Source organism: Lipophrys pholis (genome assembly GCF_963383615.2).
Source record: "Lipophrys pholis genome assembly, chromosome: 3".
NCBI classification, from domain to species: Eukaryota; Metazoa; Chordata; class Actinopteri; order Blenniiformes; family Blenniidae; genus Lipophrys; species Lipophrys pholis.
Genome location: NC_137627.1, coordinates 22,175,198 through 22,199,517, shown reverse-complemented (window position 1 = coordinate 22,199,517; position 24,320 = coordinate 22,175,198). Strand labels below are relative to the sequence as shown.

General features: G+C 40.7%; 2 protein-coding genes across 2 annotated transcripts; one reads left to right on the top strand and one right to left on the bottom strand.

The window, feature by feature from the left end:
• The first annotated feature begins 279 nt into the window (after positions 1 to 279).
• LOC308107928 (cyclin-dependent kinase-like 1) lies at positions 280 to 7,537 on the top strand. Its single transcript, XM_080460528.1, has 10 exons — positions 280 to 493; positions 699 to 885; positions 1,229 to 1,350; positions 2,089 to 2,161; positions 2,980 to 3,070; positions 3,413 to 3,613; positions 4,066 to 4,148; positions 4,242 to 4,298; positions 5,227 to 5,379; positions 5,976 to 7,537. The coding sequence occupies exons 2-10, from the start codon at positions 718 to 720 to the stop codon at positions 6,069 to 6,071; spliced, it is 1,044 nt and encodes a 347-aa protein (XP_080316654.1). The 5' UTR covers positions 280 to 493; positions 699 to 717; the 3' UTR covers positions 6,072 to 7,537.
• LOC308107437 (uncharacterized protein) lies at positions 7,538 to 24,186 on the bottom strand (the record flags this gene model as incomplete). Its single annotated transcript, XM_080459756.1, has 19 exons — positions 7,538 to 8,872; positions 9,015 to 9,156; positions 9,241 to 9,428; positions 10,582 to 10,723; positions 12,250 to 12,426; positions 13,628 to 13,788; positions 14,866 to 15,015; positions 15,122 to 15,284; positions 16,446 to 16,706; positions 16,761 to 16,782; positions 18,448 to 18,622; positions 18,722 to 18,863; positions 19,194 to 19,378; positions 19,980 to 20,121; positions 20,237 to 20,413; positions 20,539 to 20,699; positions 22,531 to 22,680; positions 23,716 to 23,878; positions 24,016 to 24,186. The coding sequence occupies 19 exons, from the start codon at positions 24,184 to 24,186 to the stop codon at positions 8,685 to 8,687; spliced, it is 3,060 nt and encodes a 1,019-aa protein (XP_080315882.1). The 3' UTR covers positions 7,538 to 8,684.
• Positions 24,187 to 24,320: the final 134 nt, after the last annotated feature.

Here is a 24,320-nt window from a genome sequence, read left to right as displayed (position 1 = left end):
GCAGTAAAACACAGGCGCAACTTTCGATTTATAAATGAATGAAGTGTCCTCCGATATACTAAAGTTTGAGTCTGAAGTGTCTGTAGGTACATATATTTAAAAGCAGATGCTTATGGCAAAAAATAAAAAATAAAAAAATGCAAATATGGCCAGAAAAACGAATAGAGCAACACGCAACTATAACATGTGATCGTTGTAAATTGCACCTACATGGCAGACTTTATAACTACATCTTCCACTTTATACGCGAACCCGACGTGGAGGAAGTTCTGAGCTGTCATGCAGAACTGGACATAACACCTGTTGAGTCTCCGGCAAAGGGAGTGTGTAACAGTAGGAGCAGAGCGAGCCCGAGAGCCCACATTACTGGGGCTACAGTCCATATAAGACTCAGGACATGACAGCCTGGACTTAGATGTGGGAAAACTCTGGATTTCTGATGGATTCCACAGACCTGCTGATGACTTGAGACCTCTTCTGGACGTCATTGGACGTGAGTGAAGGTTTCACAGTTAGGTAAAGGTGGGACACAGTCAGTATGTCTCAGGTTTGATTATGCGCTGTGGTGTTCAGAAGATGAAAAAATAAAAAATAAAACTTGTAGATTGTAATGGTATAGCATCTCAGACAAACTGTGAATTCTATTAAAAACCTAGAGTTTGATTGACCAGTTACCCCCAATTTCTTTCCCCTGACAGGTAACAGCTGAACTGCCCGATGGAGAAGTATGAGAAACTGGCCAAAATCGGTGAGGGATCCTACGGCGTGGTGTTCAAATGCAGACACAGAGATACAGGCCAGATAGTCGCCATCAAGAAGTTTGTGGAGTCTGAGGATGACCCAGTCATTAAGAAGATTGCATTGAGAGAAATACGAATGCTGAAGGTGAGAAGAGATTAGATCAGCTCATGGTATCAAGTTGTTTTTCTTTTTCCACATCTAGCACTGTGTGTGCATGCACACAAGTTTGGTACAAATGTGCCCCGCATGGGAACCTTTGGTGGGGTTTTTTAAGTAGCTTGTATGTGTTCAAAACTGGAGGCAAATCTGATGCAATTAAGTTAAAAGATGAAGCATTAAGAGAAGCAGAAAATACTTCAGGAGCAACTTTGGGTTCAGTATCTTTCCCAAGAACCTTTCAATGATCCAGTCACCCATCTGAGCCACGCACAGCCAGCTCCTAAGGGTGTCCTTCACACAGTGTTTGTGGTCTTTGTCGGTTTTACAGCAGCTGAAACACGTGAATCTGGTAAACCTGCTGGAGGTCTTCAGGAGGAAAAGACGACTCCACCTGGTGTTCGAGTTCTGTGAACAGACGGTCCTGAACGAGCTGGACAAACACCCTCGAGGGTACGTCAGTGGCAACACAAAGCCGTACGCACGTGATCCTTAGAGCATAACACTGAGTGAGATTGGGTTAAATATTATGTGAGTTGTTAGCTTTTAACATAAAAGTGGGAGATTTCCAGTTGTGCCTCGTGCATGCTGCGCCTGCTTCGGTCTCAGCTTCAAGGAGTCATCCATTTGGCATGCAGTTTGCCGTCTTACTCATTATGTGTACATTCATTCATCAAGAGGTATTGCTTACAAGAGCAGGGTAGCCGAGAGGAACAGGGTGAATTACAAAGAGGAAGGCAAGACTGTTGCTAAGAGATTTCGAAGACGGAGCATGTGGGCAAGAGGACGAGGGATGGGAAGCCAAGTTTGATGCCAAAGATTCATTTTAAACCAGGAAGTGACCTTCTTCATCGTACCAGCTGTGGTCACCAGATAACGTTTTACCTCAGACTTTGCCATGTAAACTCACACGGGCAAGCCTAAACCACAATGGCTCGCTGTTGTCTGGCCGTTTTTCCTCTTCCCACTCGGCTGCGATGCAGAAACTCTAGCTGCTCCTGAAAACAAAGGCCCTGCCGCTGCTGTTAGAGACCGGCCTAAGGTTACCCGGGTGACATGAGGGCTGTGTAAAGCACCACTTCTTTTTTTGAAATGGTTGGAATAATAGATGAGCAGAACGTGACTTGTAAATAAGCTGTGTTTAGTTCCTCGTACAACAATCAATATTGCTTTGTCTCTGTCTCTCTGCAGGGTGCCTGAGGCGCAGCTGAAAAGTATAGTGTGGCAGACACTGCAGGCTGTCAACTTCTGCCACAAGCACAATGTCAGTATCCGAAAAATAGTCAAAAGTCAATGAGGGATTTCACACTTTTATATATTTAATTTATATAAAAATATGGACAACAAAATTATTATTATATTATTATAAAAGAGATTTATGATTATGAACAGTCTAAAATATACATTTTACCAACCAGAAAATGTAGTTTGTAACTCATTTAAAATAAATGGATAAGAAAGAAAACTTGCAATATGGAAGTTACAGTTAAAAATGCAGAATTTCAAAAAGTGTGTGTGTGTGTGTGTGTGTGTGTGTGTGTGTGTGTGTGTGTGTGTGTGTGGTAATAGGTTACCAAGCTTCAACTCCCTTCTAAAACGGTTTATTATTGACAAGCTCAGCGCAAAAGGGTAATACAGGGAAGGGTCACCAGCAGGGGGAGCAGTTTGACCTACAGTATTTAAGAAATCTGCACTAATAAACCTGTGCATTAAACACAGGGTCAATGTGACATCATAGTAACCTTTGGTTGATTTGTTCTGTAGTAGCAGAATAAGGCAGATATCCAGCGAACAGTATAGGAACAGAACAGTACAAGAACAGTTTAAAAACAAAAGAAAAGTACAACTACAGAGTTGAACATTATTAAGTATACCATTAACATTTAGGTCCTCTAATAATTCTTGGTGGTTATACTCCAATATAGACTTTGACTATAAATGAATTGTCATTAATTAACGACTTGATATTGCGTTCCCATTCTCATATTTTCACTCTGAAAGCCTGGTTGATTTCAGCACTCTTCTCTGTCACAGTCAGATTGTGTATCACGTTGTCTAATATGTGGATTGTTTGCGTCTCAGTGTATCCACCGGGATGTGAAGCCGGAGAACATCCTCCTCACAAAGACCGGGGTCATCAAACTGTGCGACTTTGGCTTCGCCCGCATCCTGAGTATGTTTTCTACAGAGCTGCTGTATTTATGTGCGTTTAGTCTTAATGTACCTCTAATGACTAATTCAGCATGTAACCCGTATCAGCTGGTGCCGACGGCCTCCTCACTTTCAATGTTTCAATGAATGCATGGCATCGCGGTGCCATTCAGCCAGTTAGTGTGTCTGTGTCGTGTGTCTCTGTTTACTCCTCCTGCCTTGAGTTTCGGTGTTACGTTACCATACCTTAACATGTAGTCACTCAGCTTGTCTTGTAATCCCCTCCCCGACAATGTACATCTTATTTAGTGTTCATTATTCAGTATCTGAGTGTGCCCACCTGTCTGTGTGTCCGTACACCCAGCCGGACCGGAGGACGACTACACAGATTACGTGGCGACCCGCTGGTACCGGGCCCCGGAGCTGCTGGTCGGGGACACTCAGTACGGGCCTCCAGTGGACGCGTGGGCTCTGGGCTGTGTCTTTGCTGAGCTGCTCCACGGGAATCCGCTCTGGCCCGGGAAGTCTGACGTTGACCAGCTCTACCTCATCCGAAAAACTCTTGGTACTCTCAACACAGAGTTAAAGTCCCTTCAGACTTGAGACAGTTTTTCAACAATTTCACATACGTAGATGTCGGAGGTCCGACAACAACATTGTATATAAAGTGTATTTGCCCAAATCCAGCCCTGGTCCTGATTTTCAGCCAATCTAAAAGTCCCTCTAGTGAGCTCTACTGAGAACAGGCTGTTTCTGTGTCTGTACCTTTAATTGCTAACATGGCGACGACTCGTAATTCACAAAATCTGGTGATCTCGGTTTTGATTTTGAGCCACAAACAAACTGGTCTATTTTGGTTGACCGCAGCTGGAGATTTATTGTGTTATTTGTCTCTTGGCACCTTGAGTGACTTTGTCTGTGTTTTCTAACATGATTTGTCAGATTGACTCCCGTCTAATCTAACGTCTAATCTCTAAAGCTGGTGAACCTATCCACTCATCTCATTTCTGACCTCAGGTGACCTGATTCCTCATCACCAGCAAGTCTTTCGCTCCAACATTTTCTTCAGTGGAGTCAGTATTCCTGAACCCGACACAATGGTATGAATCCTGGCAACACTGAAAGAAAAAGGTGCACGTATTCACAGTGGAAAAGCAATGCCATGTCAATATGATCATTCATTTTGTTCCCAGGAGCCCTTGGAAAAGCGCTTCCATGGAGTGTCCCCTCATGCTCTCCACGTCATGAAGGTGTGGTGTGAGTTCCTGCTGTCCCACATGTTTCTGGGATATAGTTAGGGTTATCGTTTAATTCAAGCTTAAATGGACTTTCAAGCCAAGTTATCTGCCGATTTATTGTTTTAACCTTAATTCATACGATATCCTTCAGTGTTTTGAAAGACACTTTAAAAAACGATGGTTTAAAGTTTAATCATGTTAATTGTCAGTACACTACCAAACCAGAGGTCTGCAGACTGCAGCTCTGGAGCCTCATGTGTCTCTTTAACCCCTCTGTAGCGGCTCCATGAAGCGTTCACAAAATTATTTGTAAATAAACATTTAGCTTATTATATCATTTTTTTGATATATAAACTTTTATACATCAAGTTTATATTATTATAAACATATTTCACATTTACACACGAGGGTGGTTTTCAAAAGGACTCTTAACTCTTGGCTAAAAGGGGGTTTGAAAATAAGTAAAATCTGGAAGAAGAAGAAATAGGGAGAAAAAAACATGCAAAACTGCTTAAAAATTGCCAAAACAGCTAAAATACTGCAAAGGAGGAGTGAAAATGCTAAATTCAGGTACAAAAACAGGTCAAATGTAATGAAATGCTCATTATCCTGAATTGCAGTTAAAACTTCATGAGCTTTGTTCGCCTCATTTTAAAGGGTAAGTGTGTTTTGCCGCTCCAGTTAAACGTGATTTAGTGGAAAATCACAACTGTGGCTCTGTTGGTCATAAAGGTCGCAGAACCCTGTACTGAACATAGTTTTAAAAACAATCAAAGCATCAAAACTTAAAACAGGCTTTATAAAATGACTCAGGCTATATCCAACATCAGGGCTTCATTTTGCTTGAACTCCGGATTCTCTCTCTCTCTCTCTCTCTCTCTCTCTCTCTCTCTCTCTCTCTCTCTCTCTCTCTCTCTCTCTCTCTCTCTCTCTCTCTCAGTCTTGCCTGGTGATGGACCCGTCGCTCCGGCTGTCCTGTGAGGAGCTCCTGGAGCTCCCTTATTTCCAGGAAGAAGGAGGCGCCAACTGGGGCCGTGAGGGTGAGCGCCTGGGACGGCGGCATGACAGAGGCTCCAGACGCAGACAGGCAGGGGTGAGAAGGAAATTTGTCAGGCATGTCGTCAAACACCCTGTGAAAGACGTCTGGGTTAGGCGACCATACACCTCGTCTGCTCAATCGTGCTTTTCTTTGACAGTTATTTACCACAGGCCAGGAAATAGATGAACCGTGAGTCTATAGACCTCTAAAATATGGACTTCATGGGGTCTGTAAACTGATTCATTTCCCTTGACTCCAATGGTTTTCAAAACTGGCACCTCGACAAAGCATCGGCAAAAAATCCATGAGGAAAAATCCAACGAGAAACAAGTGACATGTAAAACTGGCATTCCCTTCTTCTTAACATTGGTTTTTGTAAGTGTAAAATCAACAAACTACAATTTTAAAATAATCTTCTGTACAAGTGAGTGTCACCCTAAAGCAATTAAAGACTACAAAAACACAACAATATCTCATGATGTGAAAAACATCAGGGAGTCCAGCATTCGGCAAGAAATGACTACATCACCTTTGAAATCTCGGCGTTGCTCGAAGCGTCATTTATTTGACGCGTCGCTTTCGAAGATGTTGGCAGAAATGTCGAGACATTTCTCAGGTGGTTTCCTCTCCTTTTCTCTGTTCCTCTCCAGGCTCAGTACCTGCCACAGTTACCAAACAGCAACATCTCGCCAGCACCAGATGTCAAGAAACAAGTGAAGCACAAATACCACCTGCCCAATATTTAACAAATTAAAAGCGTTTCTCCGTGTATTCATGGATGAAAGTGGCAGCAGACGGACTTGTGATTTGATTCGTCGATTGATTCCTGCTGCGCTGAATGAAAAGCATTTCAATCACCTCTTTCTCTCCCAGAAGTTGTGGGCCCCTTTATACCTGGCATTACCGTGCGTGTCGGGTGATCAGATCACAAGTGGCGAGCCCTAAAGGCAAGCGTGAACGGGCAACAAAGAGCTGGAAAGGCACACTAACGCCAGGTGTAAACGGGCCCTCACCAGCCGTCACACAACAAACACGAGAACTTTTGCAACGGCAGAAAAGGCAACACCTCAGATTTCTGCCGAATCGATTTGCCTCAGTGCTGAAGAACGTAAACGCACCAGGAGATTTTTTACTCTTACGGTCACGTGTGTGCCATCATCACTTGGACTACAGTTTGCTTCTTTTCTGGCACATCCAGTGGTAACCGATGACCATAAAGGTTCATATGTAAGTGGGTGGAATATATGAGGAAACATTTTGTGCTCAGAGTTGATGTGTCACAAACAGGAAATGCAAGGATTTGAATGAGTTTGACAACAACTGGGTCGGATCATCTTCAAAACTAGGTTTGGACTAAAACGTGTCAGAATACATAGTACATCCCAGTTTGCTTCGAATCAGACCAGTCATGGTGCCTTTAGTGACCCTTGTCAGTGGTACAGAAAGTATCTGGCCACATGAGCACCAGAGGTGGACCGATTTGATGAAACTTGATGAAAAGGCAGGCTGTCAAAAGTGTGACGCTTTGGACAATGTTGCAGAATGTGTCCCGCCACAAAGCAAAAAAAAAGCAAAAAATAAATAAAAAAATGGTGCAGTTTGATGTGTTGATGAACCTTCCAGGATTTAAATGATGTTATACTAATGTTCTGGTGGCAGATACCACAACACACCTTCTGTGGTGCAGTGGAGTCTTAATATGTCAGGACTGTTTGGTAGAAGAAAGGGGGGGGATCTATTTAATATTAGTCTGGCAGTCATTATGTTACGGCTGAACGGCACAAGAAGAATCAATGCATTTAGCCCTAGATTCAGTGACAAAGTCAATAATTTTAATCTTACAGTTAAATACACTATGTAACTTCCTGACTCGGTCTTCTGAAGGCTTCAAACACCTGCAGTGGCAGCTGATACTCTCGGTAAGTCGATGGGCTCTTAACATAGAGTTTCCACATAGATCACTGAAGTCTGACAGGGAAGTCGACTCTGCTGCTCTGAGAGAGGACAGTGATCTGCAGGAAGACGCTTCGCCGCGCTGACAGTCTGACAAGCAGCTTGACCGATCACCCGACCTCCAGCCTATCAGATTACAGACGTAACTCCTTTTGTTTATACTTCTCTGTGCCGGGCGTTTTAAACCTGCAGGGTTACTCTGGGGTTACACAAACATTCAGTATTCCTTCTTTGTCAATAAAATGATTTAGTACATGTTAATTTTTCATGTTTTATTGTGTGATGCATCCAAGAATCACAAAAACATTCCATCAGACAATTGATGCGAGCACATAAATTACATCATATAAGGGGAGGATCAAGTTCTGCCAGTGCAAAATAAAGATATAGATGAAAAAAGTAGTTGATACAACAGATGGAAGAGGGAATAAACGCTGACAAAGTATATTAACAATGGACATTTTAATAGTCATAGAAACCAACGAAAGAATTCTGTGAGCCCATTTCTTTGCATCTTCCTATATGAAGGTAAATAATAACAATTTTGCTTTGACCCACTACCACCTTGTGGAATAAACCTGTACTGCAAGCCTAGATATTCTAAGGCTACACCTTTAAGTAAAAATTCTGGATTTCTTTCTTACTCTCGAATATAGTTCTTATTCTAACTTGTTCTGTCTCTCTCTTCATTTCTGATTATTTTAAATACTGACCACAAAAAATGCAAGATATATTTTATCGATAAACCAAAAACTAAATTGGGCAGGATATCTATGACACAAAATACTTTGGCTGGTCAGTTGTCTTTTTTATCAGCTGAGGTTTCTAAACTATATGATGGTTTTGCTTATGAGACAATTTAATGTATTCTTTGGGCATTTACAGATGTAATCTTCAAGAATCTTTTGATCCACCTATACGCAGTCTGCTCTTTTCAATTTCTTTTTATTTAGGAGAAGAGATCAGCGAATATACCCCCATAAATCCCAGCAAATCCGGTCTCCAATGACAAGATTTGACATATGTGCTTCTCATGACCACAACGCCGAGATCATTTATTACATCAAGAAATGTTGAAATCTGTTGAAAAGTGAGTTTTACACCAATATACTACTCATTCTGATGGCCACCAAGGTTTACCAGCATCACACATTCATAAAGTCAAAAAAAAATTAAATGCAAGAGACTGAATTTGTTTTGTGAGAAAAGGAGCAGAAGCACTTTACTAATTGCACATTTTCTCCCAAAATCAAAGTAAATCCAGTCATAAGAGGGTTATGGAATCCTCCAGTTTCAATGTAAAACCATGAATCATAAACTTAGAGTTATGAAATCGTGGTATTTCATATATCAAAGAGGAAATAAACCCATAAGGTGCTTAAAAAAGACAATCACATATGTGCATGTCACTCCCATCGGCGCGTCGCCGTCATCTTGTAATTGCGGGGCACGTTGGCGAAGCTGCTGTACTCGGGGCTGAGGTCGATGTTGTCGGGACCCCCGGGACACGAGAAGGTGAAGGTCTGCAGGAGGGACACCATGAAGAGGAAGATCTCCATGCGGGCCAGAGACTCTCCAACGCAGGCTCTCTTCCCTGGGAGGTGACAAGAGACTCGTTTACCCCAGCCGGAGTCCTTCACATCTGGGAACTGATGCGTCCCAAACACACACAGCCTCATCGAGCTCATTCAGCTGTGTTTCCTGCAGCATGTGAAGCAGAAAATGTGTTGCTTTACCTGCGGAGAATGGGAGGAAGGCAGGGTTTTTCTTGAAGTTGCCATTCTGGTCCAAGAAGTGCTGCGGGTTGAAGGACCAAGGCGTGGCCCACTGGTTCTCCTCTTTCAGCACAGAGTGCAGCATGGGAAGGATTACAGTGTCCTGTGAGGAGCAGATGTCCTGTTAGTTTCGACACTGGTTCCAGTGCAGGACACCACTGGGCTCTTACTGAAGAAAGCAGAATACCTTTGGAATGGTGTAACCTCTGAAGGAGATGTCACTGAGAGCATAGTGAGGAATTCCCATGGGGACAATGTCCATAAAACGCTGAACTTCATGGAGGACCGCGTCTGTAAAGGGGAGGGACTTCCTGTCCTCCATTCGAGGGCAACGTTTCTGTCCCAGCACAGCGTCAATCTCTTGCTGCATCGCCTCTTCACGGGCATCACAAACAGTGTTTATCAATACCATGTGATGAAATCAGCAAAGAAAACATCACAGCGCGGAAGGATTGTCACATGTTTGCAGGTTTTTTCTCGTATTGCAGCACATGACAATTGATGTTAAGTAATACATTTGGATTTTAAGTAATTGTGGCACCCCTAAAAGTGTCACCACATTTATTGCTTAGAGTTTAAAGTAATCATTTGTTATTTTTGATTTATTGTATGTTCTAGTTTACAGTTTACAGAGTAGCTGCCTTATACCTGAGAGAGGAGTGAGGTTTGGGGGGGGGGGGGGGGGGGGGGGGGGGGGGGGCTCAGACTGCCGCCCCCGCCACCCGGAAATGGATAAGCAGGAGAAAATGGATGGATGGATGTGTTACACCTCATTCTCATTTCTCCTCATTATCCCACCTATTACGGGTCGGTATATACTATTTATATCACGATTGTGTTTATACAAGGTCCTATATATCCTGCATGAGTTGTCTTGAGCGTTTAGTGGTGTTTGTTTATTGTGAAGAGCGGAATAAAGAGTTAATTGGTTCTACCAGAGTTTATGCTCGATGACGTCAAAACGTGTGTTAAGAATTCTGCCTGTTAAATGAGCAACAAGGGCGTAGTATGATTTGAATTATTATTTTACTATTCATAGTCTATGTATCTGTATAAATTTTTGAATTTGTTAAACATGTGCGATTCGTTTATTGATACATTTCAGTGGCCTGTGAATATTGCAGACTCAGCACGGTTTAGGGATCATGGACAATTCGTTGTTGATGCTTAAAATGAAAAGCAGTCGATATTATCAGTGTTATGCTGTAAGAAAAATGGCTTTTATGTTTGACACGTCAACTCAGGCAGTATTGAAGCACAGTAATAAGTGGCACCTGTTTGTTAAAGTGGATAAAGAAATGTTGAATAATTGTTAATGAGGGAACTGAATAAAAAAACTTTATAACAAACTGAAATGTGAATGATAACAGTGATTACATATGTTTTGAGTGTTAAATAAAAGAAATAATTTAGAATGACGTGATGCAAACATGCCACCACTGACTTAAACCAGAGAAATTCTCCCTGAAAACCATCGTGCCACCATGTCTTTTACCATGTGCTGACATTTGTGAGGATTGTAACTTACCTTGTATTTTGGGGTATTTCATCAGGACTTGCAGTGCATATCTGATGGTTGAGCTGGTGGTCTCGGTTCCTGCCAGGAACAGATTCAGCACTGTTGACACCAAGTTGTCGTGATGGAACTCAGTTGCGGGATTGTCCTTCTCCTGAAAGCAAAAGTTAGAACAGTTTCACCAAGTACTGCGGGATCACAGCTATGATGCCAGTAATATGTGACATTGTTAGAGCGCCTGGTGGGTTTGACAGATCAGCCATAACAATATGAGTATTATCTCTTCATTATGATGCCTGTTAGAGGGTAAATAAAAAAATGAATGAATGAATGAATGAACAAACAGTCCCAGTTTAGTACAAGACCAGAACACATGTGCATGGTTTCCCAGAGATAAATTGCATTTTCAGGAAGAGTCGCTAATAGATGGATACTGGATTTAAGTGTAATAAATTCAGTAATGTAATAACTTGTTAACAAATATGATGACTATGCTGTCCACTATACCTGGATTTGATAGGTAAACCCCAATACATCTGCAATTTCATGAATTTCTTCTGCAGCTGCAAGCTGCACCTTTTACATGTTCAAAGGTTTTTGTATATTAATGCTACTTCAATAGCAAAATAACCAGGCAACAACATAATGACTTATGAAATAATTGGCACAACATTTGTATTACAAAATTGGATCAAATGTATCATTAGACTATAGATAAGTTATTATAATATTGGCTTTTTTTTTTAACATTTTAAATGGCCAAACTTATAAAGTTGTTGACATTACTAATGGGTACTACCGTGACTCAGTAGTACTTCTTCATAAAGCACGAAAGTGGCATTACTTCAATTTTACACACAGCTATTTTCAAATATATTCATTCTTTCAAAACTATCAGGACATATGAAATAATCCAGTGGGTTGGAACAGTCTGAGCCTCTGAGCATCTATACCAAACACTAAATACTAAATACATTTAATAACATTAAAGGTGAACCATTTATTCATGAAGTTTGTTAGCGTCTTATTACCCGGTGAAATTCCAGTAGATGTCAATTTCATGAAGGCTCATTGCAATGGATTCCATAGATACAGTATATTTATTTCAGCTCAGTAGTGCCCCCTGGAGTCTGCTAGGCGCATATACGACCGAGTGAAAAACATTGAAGTAGAGACACACACGAGGGACAGAGACACAGAAGACAGAGAGAGCAGAGCAGGAGAGGCTTTTGGGTTTTTTTCCCCACCATTCTACAACTGATCACGGGCGCACATGGTAAATAGTTTCCTATGTTTGTGACCTTTTGTTTGTTGAACGGAGTGGTTTGTGATGTGAAATGTTAATCAGCAGAACAATGTATTAATTAAAATGTTCAAATCTTGTTTTTAGTTCTCACCGTGAAGAAAAATTCAAGTTCAGAAGAATATAATTTTCGTTATCGTCATCCGTTAGAAGCATGGACTCATTTATTGACCAGGACTAGGACCTCCTTCTTTATGCCTTTGTTTTGTTTATATTGTTATTGCTAAATTGTCTGCCTTGTATACCTACAGTAAATAGCCTTGTGTCTGAATGTTGCTTTTTTAAAATAAACTTGCTTTGCCTCGTGTATTTCAAATGCAGATAAACCTCATGAAATGTGTTTGAGCATCAGGAATCACGTGCAGAGACTATGGCACCTGGTTCATTCTGTTGAGGAAGCAGTCGATGAAATCTCTGGGTGAACCGGGGTCCAGCGTGTCCTGATGAGCCTGAATCTTTGTCTCAATGAAGCTTCTCAGCTTTTCAATATTGGCAAACGTTTTCTTGTGTTGACCCGGCAGCCAATCCATCAGTCGGGGGAAGATGTTGAACGCCTGGAAAGGAAAGTGGACTCAGCATCTTTTCACAGAGAGTTGAGCAGTTCGTACTAAAAAGGGTAAAGAGGGGTTGATGAGGCATCAGAATAACTGAAAAACTTGTATTTCTTAAGTGGAATTACTTAATACGAGAAGGAAAAAAATGCTATAATTATTGTTAATTTCTTTTTTTAAATGTTTAAACATCATAATTGTCGAGTGTTCTTTTCACATAGTAAGGGTTGAGACAGCTTGTTACCATTGTAATGTGTTCACACTTTTGATACATTAATTCATGAATAAAAGACAAATGTCCCAGGAAAATTGTGGATGTGATTCATCTGATTTAGCTACAAGTGCTGGAACTTGTTAACAAGCCATTCAAAGGCTTTAAAATGCTGCATCTCAAGTGTTTGGGGTCGTAACAAGGATGACCTGAAAGGTGAAGTAGCAAGTGGAAGATGTGTGTAAAAGAATAGATTGTTCATAAAAATGTAAAGGTTGCACAGTTCTGTGTCCGTGAGTGTTTCCCTGCTTGTTAGCAGCATTTGAAAAACTATACATCTATCAAATTACATGTGTTGCTTTTAATCTCATTTGACGAGATAAAATCCACGTCGCCATAAGAACTAAATTTGGTCTGCAAAACGTTCTTTCCCTAAACAATTGAGCTTTTAAGAGTTCATCTAATATTCAGATCAATACTGAATATGTCCTCACTTTCCAAGGTATATGCACTGGATTTCATGCGTGTCAGAATATGTTTAGTCTTGCAGGTTTCACATTGAACTGTATTGAAGAAGCCGAAGGTGAGTGATCAGTACCTCTGCCTCACTGTAGAGGGCAGTGCTGAGCACAATCACTCCGTTTATTTACATATGAAGGTACGTTCATGTTAATTTATTCATGTTAGTTTATTCATATAGTGTAAGAAAATTATATAATCTCTCAAATAAAAATGACAATAACCACTAAACATATAAAATATGCAGCAGTGAGCTTTGTTTTTGTAACTTTTGCATTGGAAATGTTATCTATTCATTAAATAGTGCTGAATTGGAAAAGTCTCGACTGGCATGCAATTTCAATAGAGACTAGAAACAAATCAATTCAAACTTACATCATACAAGTGAGTTAATCACATATGAAGTTTCGCCAATATCTTTAATAATGTTCAAATTCTGCAATTCAAATGTTAGAAATCAAAAGCCGACCCGACCTGACCCCAGGGACTGCTGCCAAACCTAAGTACGTCTCTGATGATATGGAGAAGCTGCAGGAACATTTCGTCATCATAGCTGAAGCGTTCACCGAACACCAGGCAGCAGATGACGTTGGACACGCTGCAGCTGAGGAGGAAGGTGGAGTCGAACGGCGCAGCTGGACAACAAAAGGCAGATGAGGAGACGCACAAAAACAAAATGGAATCTAGTCTGTGAAACCTGATCATCTTGATTACCTATAAACAGCCTTCACCAATACCAAAAAATAAATAAATAAAAGACTTAACATTTGAAATTCATTGAATTTAAACTATTTTAACCCAAGATAGTCAAACTGTAGATTACAGTATGCAAACACACAAAGAACTATTTAATAAAAAATGACCAGCAAACGGTTTTGTTCAATTTATGCTTAATTCGCTTCATTTTGATTAAAACCAAAACTCTCAACTGTGCACAGGTATGCAATACAACTATATCTACTCGGAGTTACTTTAAGTAAAGTTTTGAACGGCTTAATCATTTCACATGCCAAGGCCGCACTCCACAAAACACACTGATGCCTTTCGCCTCTTCTCATTGTCAAAATAATAAAATCATCCAATGATCTGCATCGTAACAACCTTCATCTCACTAAACTGACTGCTGGCTAAGTCCCGCCCCCAAAATGCAAACAAACCAATAGCATTCAACTACCAACCACCCTGACAAACGTTCTCCCAACCTTTAAAGATGACAACACGTGTGGGAGGATGTACATGTCATCACACGTCAGAAGACACTGCAGACGCAGACGAAACATGTCAGCCAGGTTAAAAAACCTTCCCTGCTTTTCCCTTTCGTTACAAAAGAGTCTATACATTTGTATATAGAATGAGAAAATGAACACAATTCAACATAGATGCTGCCTTTTTGTCGACTTTCTGTGTTCATTACGTGAGTAAATCGGCACGTTCCCCGGGGGTTTACAGATGTGTAACAAACAGCATGATGCCACTGACGACCTATGGGGGCAGCGTTGTGCAGCATAGCTCATGTGTGAAAGAAAGTCATCTAATCAGCTCACTAAAAGAAGATTCAGAAGTACCATTTTATTCTAATAAAAGAAGCATATTTGGCCTTTCGTCTCTACTAATTGTGGGCATAAACGATTGTGACTGATAATGTGAAAGCCTGTTAAGATCTGCTGGAAATGAAGTATCTTCACCGTCTCGCTTGCACAAACCGAACATACCTTTAGTGGAGTTGATGCGAGAGATCAGCTGACTGCTAACCTCCTGAATCCATTCCTCCATCCCTTTACGTCCCATCCCAAAGTCTCTCAGAGTCATCAGGGTGAACCGTCGCAGCTGACGCCAGCGATCCCCGTTACTGATCGCTAAACCTACATGAGATGGACAGTTGCAATTTTTCTGCCTGCAAAGAACTAAAATAAATCCAAATTTATTGTATAAAGGCGGAGAAAGTGAGCGTCTTTTCTCCGGCCTCACCATATCCTTTGGTAGCTCGGATCAAGAAGGGAACGGGTCCTCTGCCAGTGAATTCCTCTGCCTGGTCCACCAGCGCCTCCTTCACGGCTTCATATCCCACCAGGACCACGACACGCTGAGGTCCGATGTACACAGTCATCACAGGCCCGTACACCTTGCTCCACTGCAGGTCAGAGAGCAGGAAACATTGCATGGTTTACCTGCACAGGCAAAACACACCCAATGGGACTTTTAACACTCAATGACAGAAGAAACCGAAGCTTTTTAATCTGTCTGCGTCTCTAAAAGGACAAAATTCTGGCCCACGCACACAAAGAGTTATCAGACACTCCAGATAATATAGGAAAAGGAATATATTTTGAAATTCATTCTTGGGGATTAATTTTGTGCACTTGTTTAAGAAAAAGAAAAATATTTCTACACAACATTGCATGTGGGGAAATGGTTTTCTTACTTCTCTATATTAGGTTGGATCAGACTTTATTAATTCCATCTGGGGAAATTCGGTCATCCTCCTTGTAAATAGTGTTTGTTGGGTTTGACTGTGAAGCTCACTCTGCTCTGCTACAGCAGCCCTACTGAGCTTAACTATGTATGTACAGACCGGTTATTAATGGTACTTTTTTTTAACTTTATTTCAGCTACCCTTTTCATTCTGTGTGGCACTACGTCAAAGAATTACCACCGGGGATAAAGTAGGTATTTCTGATCCTGATCCTGATTCTGATCACAGCTCCATATCGCACAAATAGTTAAAGACAGTTATGATAGTTACACACAAGAGAAAAGTTTTGTTTTATTTTTAGGGGGGGAGATAGAGACAGAGAAGCTGAGATTGAGGTACAGGTAGAGACAGAGTGCCCTATGAACACTGACCAATTTAAATAATAATAACACCATTTTAAAACAGATTTCAGAAATTGATATTAAAAAGTATTGGTCTTATTATCAATTATTGATGCATTTACTTTGTATCAGTTCAATACATTGAACTGTAAACTCACGAAACAGACGTAAAGATTACCCCCCCCCCCCCCCCCCCCCCCCCCCCCCCCGCCCCCGGCCCCATTTTCCTTCCAACGCCCAAAATCTGCTTGCATTTCTGAAACCTGATGCCCCTGGAAAGCAGCACCATCATGAAAAAGAAACTCAGAAAACAATACTTTTCTTGCGAGTCGGAAATCCCAGTTGCACCACTTTAACCTTTAACACGATGGATGTTATATTCAAAGTGCAAAGGTACAACATGCTGCAGAAACAAAGCAAAGAATTAGAGGTAAAAAAAAAAAAGAATCAAGTGCAGAGGAGTGGATCTCTGAGTCACCTTCTGCAGAGTTCTGAAGGGAGCACTTTTGTCCAGTGCAGTCAGATTTCCTAAGATTGGCAGACCTGTAGGCCCTGGAGGTAAAGATCGACGTCGGCGGCTCTTCAAGCCCACCAGGCACAGCAAAACGAGGATCAATCCCCCCAAAATCAGAGTCCCCGAGAGCTCCATAGCCACTCTGCACGTCTGCTTCCTGCACAGGCTGGACTTATTTCTGAAAGGGAAATGTTGCGCAGTCTCTGTTTGTGTTGTTACTGCTGGCTAGAGATGTACTTTTCACCCCGTCCAAACACTGGGGGAATGCAGCTCGACAACATGGGCGGTAACATCTTGACTCCTGCACACAGTGCCCGGGGGTCAACTGAGGTCAGACGCACAACTCCAATACCCTCTTAACCCATGTACACACCAGGGGAGCGGCTTCTGATCAGAGAAAGGTCAGCATGTCCTGGAGGAAAAGACAAAACTCACTCACAAAGGAGAGAAACTACTCTCTGCTGAGGGAACAGGGCCAAAAATAATAAAACTAAATGAATAAAGCATAATAATAATTAGTAGTAGTAGTAGAATTAATATGACATCAAATCAATACAGTAGAACATTTGATACAAGCAAAGGAAATCAAATAATGACTGTGAAGCAGAAAGAAACAAAATGGAAGACATTAATAATAACTGTTTTGGAACTGTGCTTTGCACTTTAACTAAAGATTTTACTTAAACAGTTAAAGACCCTTTCATCAAGGGTGTCAAACATGAGGCCCGCGGGCAAAAACCGGCTCGGAAGAGGCTCCAATATCACATGTTTTTTTTTCCCACTGAGATCTGGAAACAACAATTTAAAGAAATATGAAAATAGCCTTTAAACCTGTTTTTCGAGAGGTGCAGTCCAGTTTAAGAATAGCAATTATCCTGACATTAAACACTTTATGAAAAGTGTTTTCAATACACTCAGGGAGATAAACTGTTGAAGCTGCAGTGAGTTCTTGGGGACTGTTCCAGGGAGAAGCCGTTCGGCCAAGTTCTCAGCGTGCGCTTTTGTTAAAACGGCTCAATCTTGTCATTTCCCGACTTCGTCTTCTTCTTCTTTCAGCTGCTTGATTCAGGAGTCAAAAAGTATGTCCTCTTTCTGCATTTTGTTTGTCTGTTTTCCGCGAATTGTCATTTCATCACTAGGATCTGTACGTATTTGCTTTGCTCGTCTTCTTATCAAGGCCGTTCTCTAGTCTAGGTTAAAGTTAGTTTTTCATATGTGTGCGTATGTGGGTGGTGGTATTTGAGTTAAAAACAACATGAAAAATCTTTTGAAGCTGCAATGTGAGGCTGCACAAAGTTAACATAACAGGATACATCATGCAATTCCTTTTCCACACACAACAGAGAGGTTCATGTGAAAATACGAGGAAAAAACTCCTACAAGGAGGTGGAAATGAAGTATAAATAAAATAATATATAGGTGGCACGTTCACTTTTTGTTTGATCAGACAAACTCCACATTTATATGAAATGTAACAAACACAAACTTGACTTGAAAATTAACGTAAAATGCAGAAGCAAACAAGAAAATCTACAATAGAATGTGATAATAATATAATTCAAATATTTACACTGATAAAAAAAAAACGTTTTCATGACTTTATTTCAAAATTCATTGATCGCATCCAGCTGACAATAAAGAAAGAAAAAGATTTTTCATACTGTTATTTATATTTATAAAATTGTTGTACAAAAAGTTCTGAGATAGTTCAGGTTTAAACAATCTGTTGATAAAAAAAGGAAGCTCTTTTTAAAATCCATCTTTCTTTGTGTACAGGAACGCAATCCACATCTATAATCACAAAATGATCCAAAAGTACAATGTTGAAGTTGTTTCTCATAATCTGACGGTCCCCTGAGTATTAGTGAGGTCGTGACTAAGCTGTGTCGTCAACATCACAGCACCACGACATTGTGTGGGTTTAGAAGAGATCCTCAGAGTGCTTCATGGTCGTTGCTTTCATCGCGGCGTCGCAGTGATATTGTACCTCTGTGGTACCTTGGCAAAGCTGCTGTACTCTGGAACGAGGTTTATACCATCGGGACCTTCAGAGTAGCTCAATGTGAAATCCTGCACCACTGACACCATGAAGATAAAAAGCTCCATACGAGCCAGAGACTCGCCCGCACAGGCCCTCCTCCCTGTGAGGAGCAAACAAAACACCGGTGTGATGAAAGTTCGCAGATAATCGCGTGAATCGATGTAACTTCTGACCTACAGCGAGGAACTCGTGCTTTTACCTGCAGAAAATGGCATGAAAGCAGGATTTTTCTTGAAGTTGCCGTTCTGGTCCAGGAAATGTTTGGGATTGAACATCCAGGGAGTCTCCCACTGCTTTTCATCTTTCAGCACAGAGTGCAGGAAGGGGATGATCTTAGTGCCCTGTTGAGTCAAAGTGTTGGAGTTTTGCTTTCAACATGATGTGAACTTGTCCATTTCTGCACAAAAGTCAGGATAACAGCATAATGCAGTTATTTAACTATAAAAGTGTTTATTATAATACAAGCGGTAGATAGATAGATAGATAGATAGATAGATAGATAGATAGATAGATAGATAGATAGATAGATAGATAGATAGATAGATAGACATCGACTCTGAATGCATTGTAATGTGAGCAAAGCATTGACAGACGGAAATAAGATGTTGTGTGTATTTCAGTGATGCACTGATGCACCTCTGACGAATATAAACTGCTGAGTTGAGGGATACCTTGGGGATGGTGTAACCCCTAAACGTGATGTCCTTCAGCGCACAGTGAGGGACACTGAATGGGACAATGTCCAGAGAGCGCTGCACCTCATGGACAACAGCATCCGAAAAGGGGAGGGACTTCCTGTCCTGCATGCTGGGGCAACGTTTTCCAATCGCAGCATCTATCTCCTTTTGCATCTTTGCTAGAATCGGTAGAACAAAGTTTCAGCATTTTGATTCGTTATCGATTATTTGACATAACAGTTCTTAAAGGGGTCATATATTGCAAAATTCACTTTCTAATGGTTTTCCAACAATAATAATCGTCCCCATACATGGACTGACGCCCCAGAAGTGAAGAAAGTCAGTACTCTCTCTCCCTGGCTTGTTTTGGTGTTTAAAAAGTGTGTTGCACCAACGAGCCAATCAGAAATCAAAACCTCTATGGTGTGATCGGGGGTTTAGCCAATCCCATTCAAGGTAGGCCCTCCCTTTGACCCTCCCACAATAAGGCAGCTCTGCTCTGGCACATGGCACCATGAGAAGAAGTACTTCCTCCTCTTCCCAAGATGGGCATGTGTGGGCGGGGCCAGTCCAGCTCACACAAACACAGCAGATTCTGATGATCCAATATTCAAATGGATGAAAATCAAGGAAAAGATAGATTTTGGGGCAGTAAATTTTGAATACAACATTTTTGAACCAACGAGACCATGTGAAACTGTTAAAGAACTGGATGATATGACCCCTTTAGGCACAGTTTTTTGAGAACTGACGAGGCTTCCTCTGGGAAAGAGGTCCGACCTTGTATTTCAGGATATTTGATCAGCACGTTGAGACCATATCTGATGGTGGAGCTGGTGGTTTCGGTTCCTGCTAGGAACAGATTGGACACCGTCCCAATCAGTCTGTCTAATTTGAACTCAGTTGAGGGATTGTCCTTTTCCTGGGGAGACACAAACATCTCATCAGATCCAAAGACTAATAAAAATATAACAGACAGCCACTATGTCAAAATATGGATGTTGGGTTTTAACATGGAAAACCAAGTTCTTTCCAACCTGCTCCATTTTGATGAGGAAGCTGTCGATGTAGTCTCTCGGGGAGTTCGGGTTCAGGGTGTCTTTGTGTTCTTGGATTTTTGTATTTATGAACTGTCTCACCTCCTGAATCTGAGCAAACAGGCCATGCTGGGGGCCTGGAACATGCTCCATGATCCAGGGAAAGATGTTGAACAACTGTGGAAGAAATGCATACAGCACAGTGAAGCACTGTTTTTCAAATGGAAAAACGCTTCCAGGATGTTTGGATGTCTCTTCCAATGTCATCATCTTCACCCGTTTGGATCAAAACGACCACTCACCTGACCGTAAGGGCTACAACCAAACTTCAAGATATTGTCCAGGACGTTCAGGAGGCGTAGGAACTGCTTGTCTCCATAATCGAAGCGTTGGTTAAACACCAGGCAGCTGATCACATTGGATACAGTGCAACTCAGGAGGAATGTCGGGTCGAATGGTTTCCCTGTGGGAACAGGAGGAAACACAATGGACTCAGCTGGCGGCTGGCAAACCAGCAACTTTGAAGCGAAAAAACACATCATGCAAACTCACACCGAGCCTCACAATAGGATACCCTCATAATAACGAGACATGTGTGGCTGTGATGCAATGCTAATCAAACTACCATTATTCTAAGACACTGGTCAATCAGTTTGCCTCATTTCTGCCTTTTATTGTTTGGATTTAGTTGGATTCAGTGTCTGTTGGAAAATCTCTGGTTTATTTTCATACTTTTATTCTGCAGAAGGATAACTTACTGTTTCTCATGACCGCTACCAATGTCCAATGATCAGTTTTATTAGTTTAAATACAGTAAAAACCAGAAAATAAGAAATTCTTAAATGTATTTATTGCAGAAAATAAAAAAATAAAAATACAAATCTTCTAATGACATCATCAAATAATATAATTGCCTTCACAGTTTTAATCATAGCAAAAACAAGAACACTTATATTTACAAAATACGCCAGTAAACCAATTCAAATCAAAGCAACATGTCGTAGTTATTGGCATACATTTTAATCATCAGACTAATTTTTAATGTGTGAAGTTATTTTTCGTCTATCAGGGTGATGGTTACCAGTATAGATTCTTAACACACATACTGACAAAATCTACATTTTTAAACGTTTTAATTCATATAAAGTCTTCCTCAAACGTCCATCAATACTTCTTTTGTGCGCACAAAGAAAAGTAGCTGCCTTTGTCAAAAGAAAATAACCCTAATGCAATGAATCCACCTCCTGCCACTTGATGACAGTGTTGTTAATTATCTCAGATCATTTCTCCCCAAGAAAAAGTCAGACAGGAAGTCAAGCTGAGATGTGTCACCATTATTTACACATCTACATAGATTAACTGATGGACGAATGAGGGAAAAAAAGTTCAATTATGGCGTTAAACCCAACTACTAATTGGAAGTCTAAGCAGTGTTTTTGTCGACTAACTTTTATTTGCACAAGACACAAGACAAGGATTATTCCTCTCTGTCTTCAGACCCTTTATTTATTTAGCCAGGAGAACCACATTGAGATTGATAATCTCTTTTACAAGTGTGCCCTGGAGAGCTTCTATTCAATGTGATTTGACGGGATGAAGCCACAAAAACAGTAAGTTTGAAAAGCACTAAAGCCAGATAATAAGATAAAGGAGAGTGACATTCAGCTCTGAGAATATAACATCCTTGATGGATTATGCAGTTTATGTTACACCACTGTAAGACTTTATTTAAAGTAGGGATGTATTGATCTGTTGCTTCTTTAGATCAAATAAAAGTTGGTACTTGTCTATATGAAGAACCTATTTGATTGCTTAACAATGGAATTACAATTCGTTATTAAGTACTCTAAACTAACATGTTTGTTGTTGTTGACACTCAAAACCTTCAGTGCTTTTTCACTTCACTAAAACAGAACCACACTGTCAAACAGAGCAAATGAATGAATGAATGAATGAAGATATGATTCATCGGAACGCTTCAATAAATATCTTCAATCTTGAATGTGCCCTTCCTTCGTCTGGCATCTTCCAGTAGGGTTCGATATCTGCAAATCTCAATGGTACTAATGAGTGACACTACAGATCTCCTTTTGAATCTGAGCCAGCTGGAATCGGCCAAACTGACCCTACTGTATACCGATACATCATACAAAAACCTAATGTGTGAGAATAAACATAACGCTTATGTGACAAACAGAAATTTGTTTCAAATTAAACCACCCAAGACAAACACGATTCTTTATCTCAGAGTAAAAGCAAATTCGTCACAAAATATCTGCCTCTGTTTATCATACCTTTCATTGAGCGTATGTGATCCCTCAAGTGTTGGCTCTCCTCTTGGATCCACTCTTCCATCCCTTTTCGTCCCATCCCAAAGTTTTTCAGAGTTGCTACTGTGAAACGTCGCAGCTGGTGCCAGCGCTCCCCATTACTGTTCGCTAAAGCTGAGTGGAAGAAGTGATTATTAACATGAAACCTTGCCGATACAGACAGATGCCGGCAAGAGAGTGTGCATAAAGGCCTCCAAAGACTTTTCATAATTGCATCAGTCGGTTTATTACCTGCTAGTCTGTAATGTGAAAATATAAACTGGGATACCGCCTTAGCCTTGAATGCATGATGCCATTCTAGTTGCAGTTCTATCGGGTGTTAGTAGATGTAATTCGGTTTATCCCATTGGGAGGGGTGTTTGTTAGAACTGTAAGTTAATAAAGGGCCTCTGTTTTTAACATGCAAACCACTTTCTGATGCACAAAGAACCCCATAGATAAAGGTTGGTTGATTCTTGAATGATTCATCTCAGATGGATAACGTCACACTGTGTATGGCTGCTTTGAGAGCAGGGACATGCAGTCAGGGAGGAACAATGAACACAGATGTAAAAAAACTAAAATCATAAGATAAAAGAAATGATATTATTTGTATGGGGATATATGCGATGAATGAAATTCTGGTATTACTCCAATCTTTAATACATTTTTATATCAGTAAAATAGTATTTCATGCTCAAATACAAAGGAGATGCAAGGAGATTTCTTTGTGTCTACAATAAAAACCAAAATCAGAAGTTCCATCAATTACAAAATATTGAATTAAATGTAACAATGTCTTCATAATGTAGTCTGCATTTTATAAATCACATATGCTCTATAACTGGAATGATGTTAAGGTCAAAAGATATAAGGACATTTGATAATTGCTGATTCTTCTTTTTATAGAATTTGTGTGCCTTTTATTGTTTTATTATGTGTGAGTTAATGATCATGAGACATTACAAATGGTCGCAGTAGAATTTGATAGAGAATTAGGATTGTTTCTCTGCAATGATACAAATGTAATATTGTTCACTGGTCAATTAGGTAGGCTACTTTAGTTTAGAAAAACCTGATATGACCTCCAAAAAAGTGAAAAATAGACATTAAGCCTACTGAAAAAAATCTATGCCTCACTTGCTATGAATAGAGATTATAAGCTGTTACCATATTCGGTGTTGGCTTTGACCAGAATGGGCAGCGGTCCTCTGCCTTTGTAGTCTTCCGCGTGGTCCACAAAGGCCTCTTTCACTGCATCATATCCCACGATCACTACTGTCCTCTGCCAGCCCAGATACAGTGTCATCACAGGACCGTAGGTCTCACTGAACTACAATAAAAACAGTCAAAATGACCAAAAAAGGAAAGAAAGCACATTTTGGGTTCTTTCCCACTATTACAGTTTACATCAATATACAATTGTAAGCGATGTTAATAAATGCAAAGCAAATTTGCCCCCAAACTCACCTTGAGAAAAGTTTTAAATGGTGCATTTTTGTCTACTTGTAGAAGGTTTCCAATCAGAGGGAGTGCGGGGGGTCCTGGAGGTAACTGATACTTCCTGCCATTTCTGGCACTGAACAGCCAGAGCAGAGCTAAAATAATTCCCGCTAAGAGCAGCGTTGCAGAGAAGTCCATGATGCTATCTGCACTCTGAGTATCTGCCTTTTCTTTTATAGTCAGATTGTTGTATATTAAATAGGGAGTTGGCAGGTACCAGCGCACCATGTCCTTGGTTACAATATCTGAACAGTGGCTGAAAACAAAGCACA

What these genes read in the sequence shown, in the direction of transcription:
- LOC308107928 (XM_080460528.1), top strand. Translation starts at nt 718, where the DNA reads ATGGAGAAGTATGAGAAACTGGCCAAAATCGGTGAGGGATCCTACGGC. An exon ending in CTGGACAAACACCCTCGAGG is followed by an intron (nt 1,351 to 2,088) that starts GTACGTCAGTGG and finishes GTCTCTCTGCAG; the next exon opens with GGTGCCTGAGGCGCAGCTGA. An exon ending in ATGCTCTCCACGTCATGAAG is followed by an intron (nt 4,299 to 5,226) that starts GTGTGGTGTGAG and finishes TCTCTCTCTCAG; the next exon opens with TCTTGCCTGGTGATGGACCC.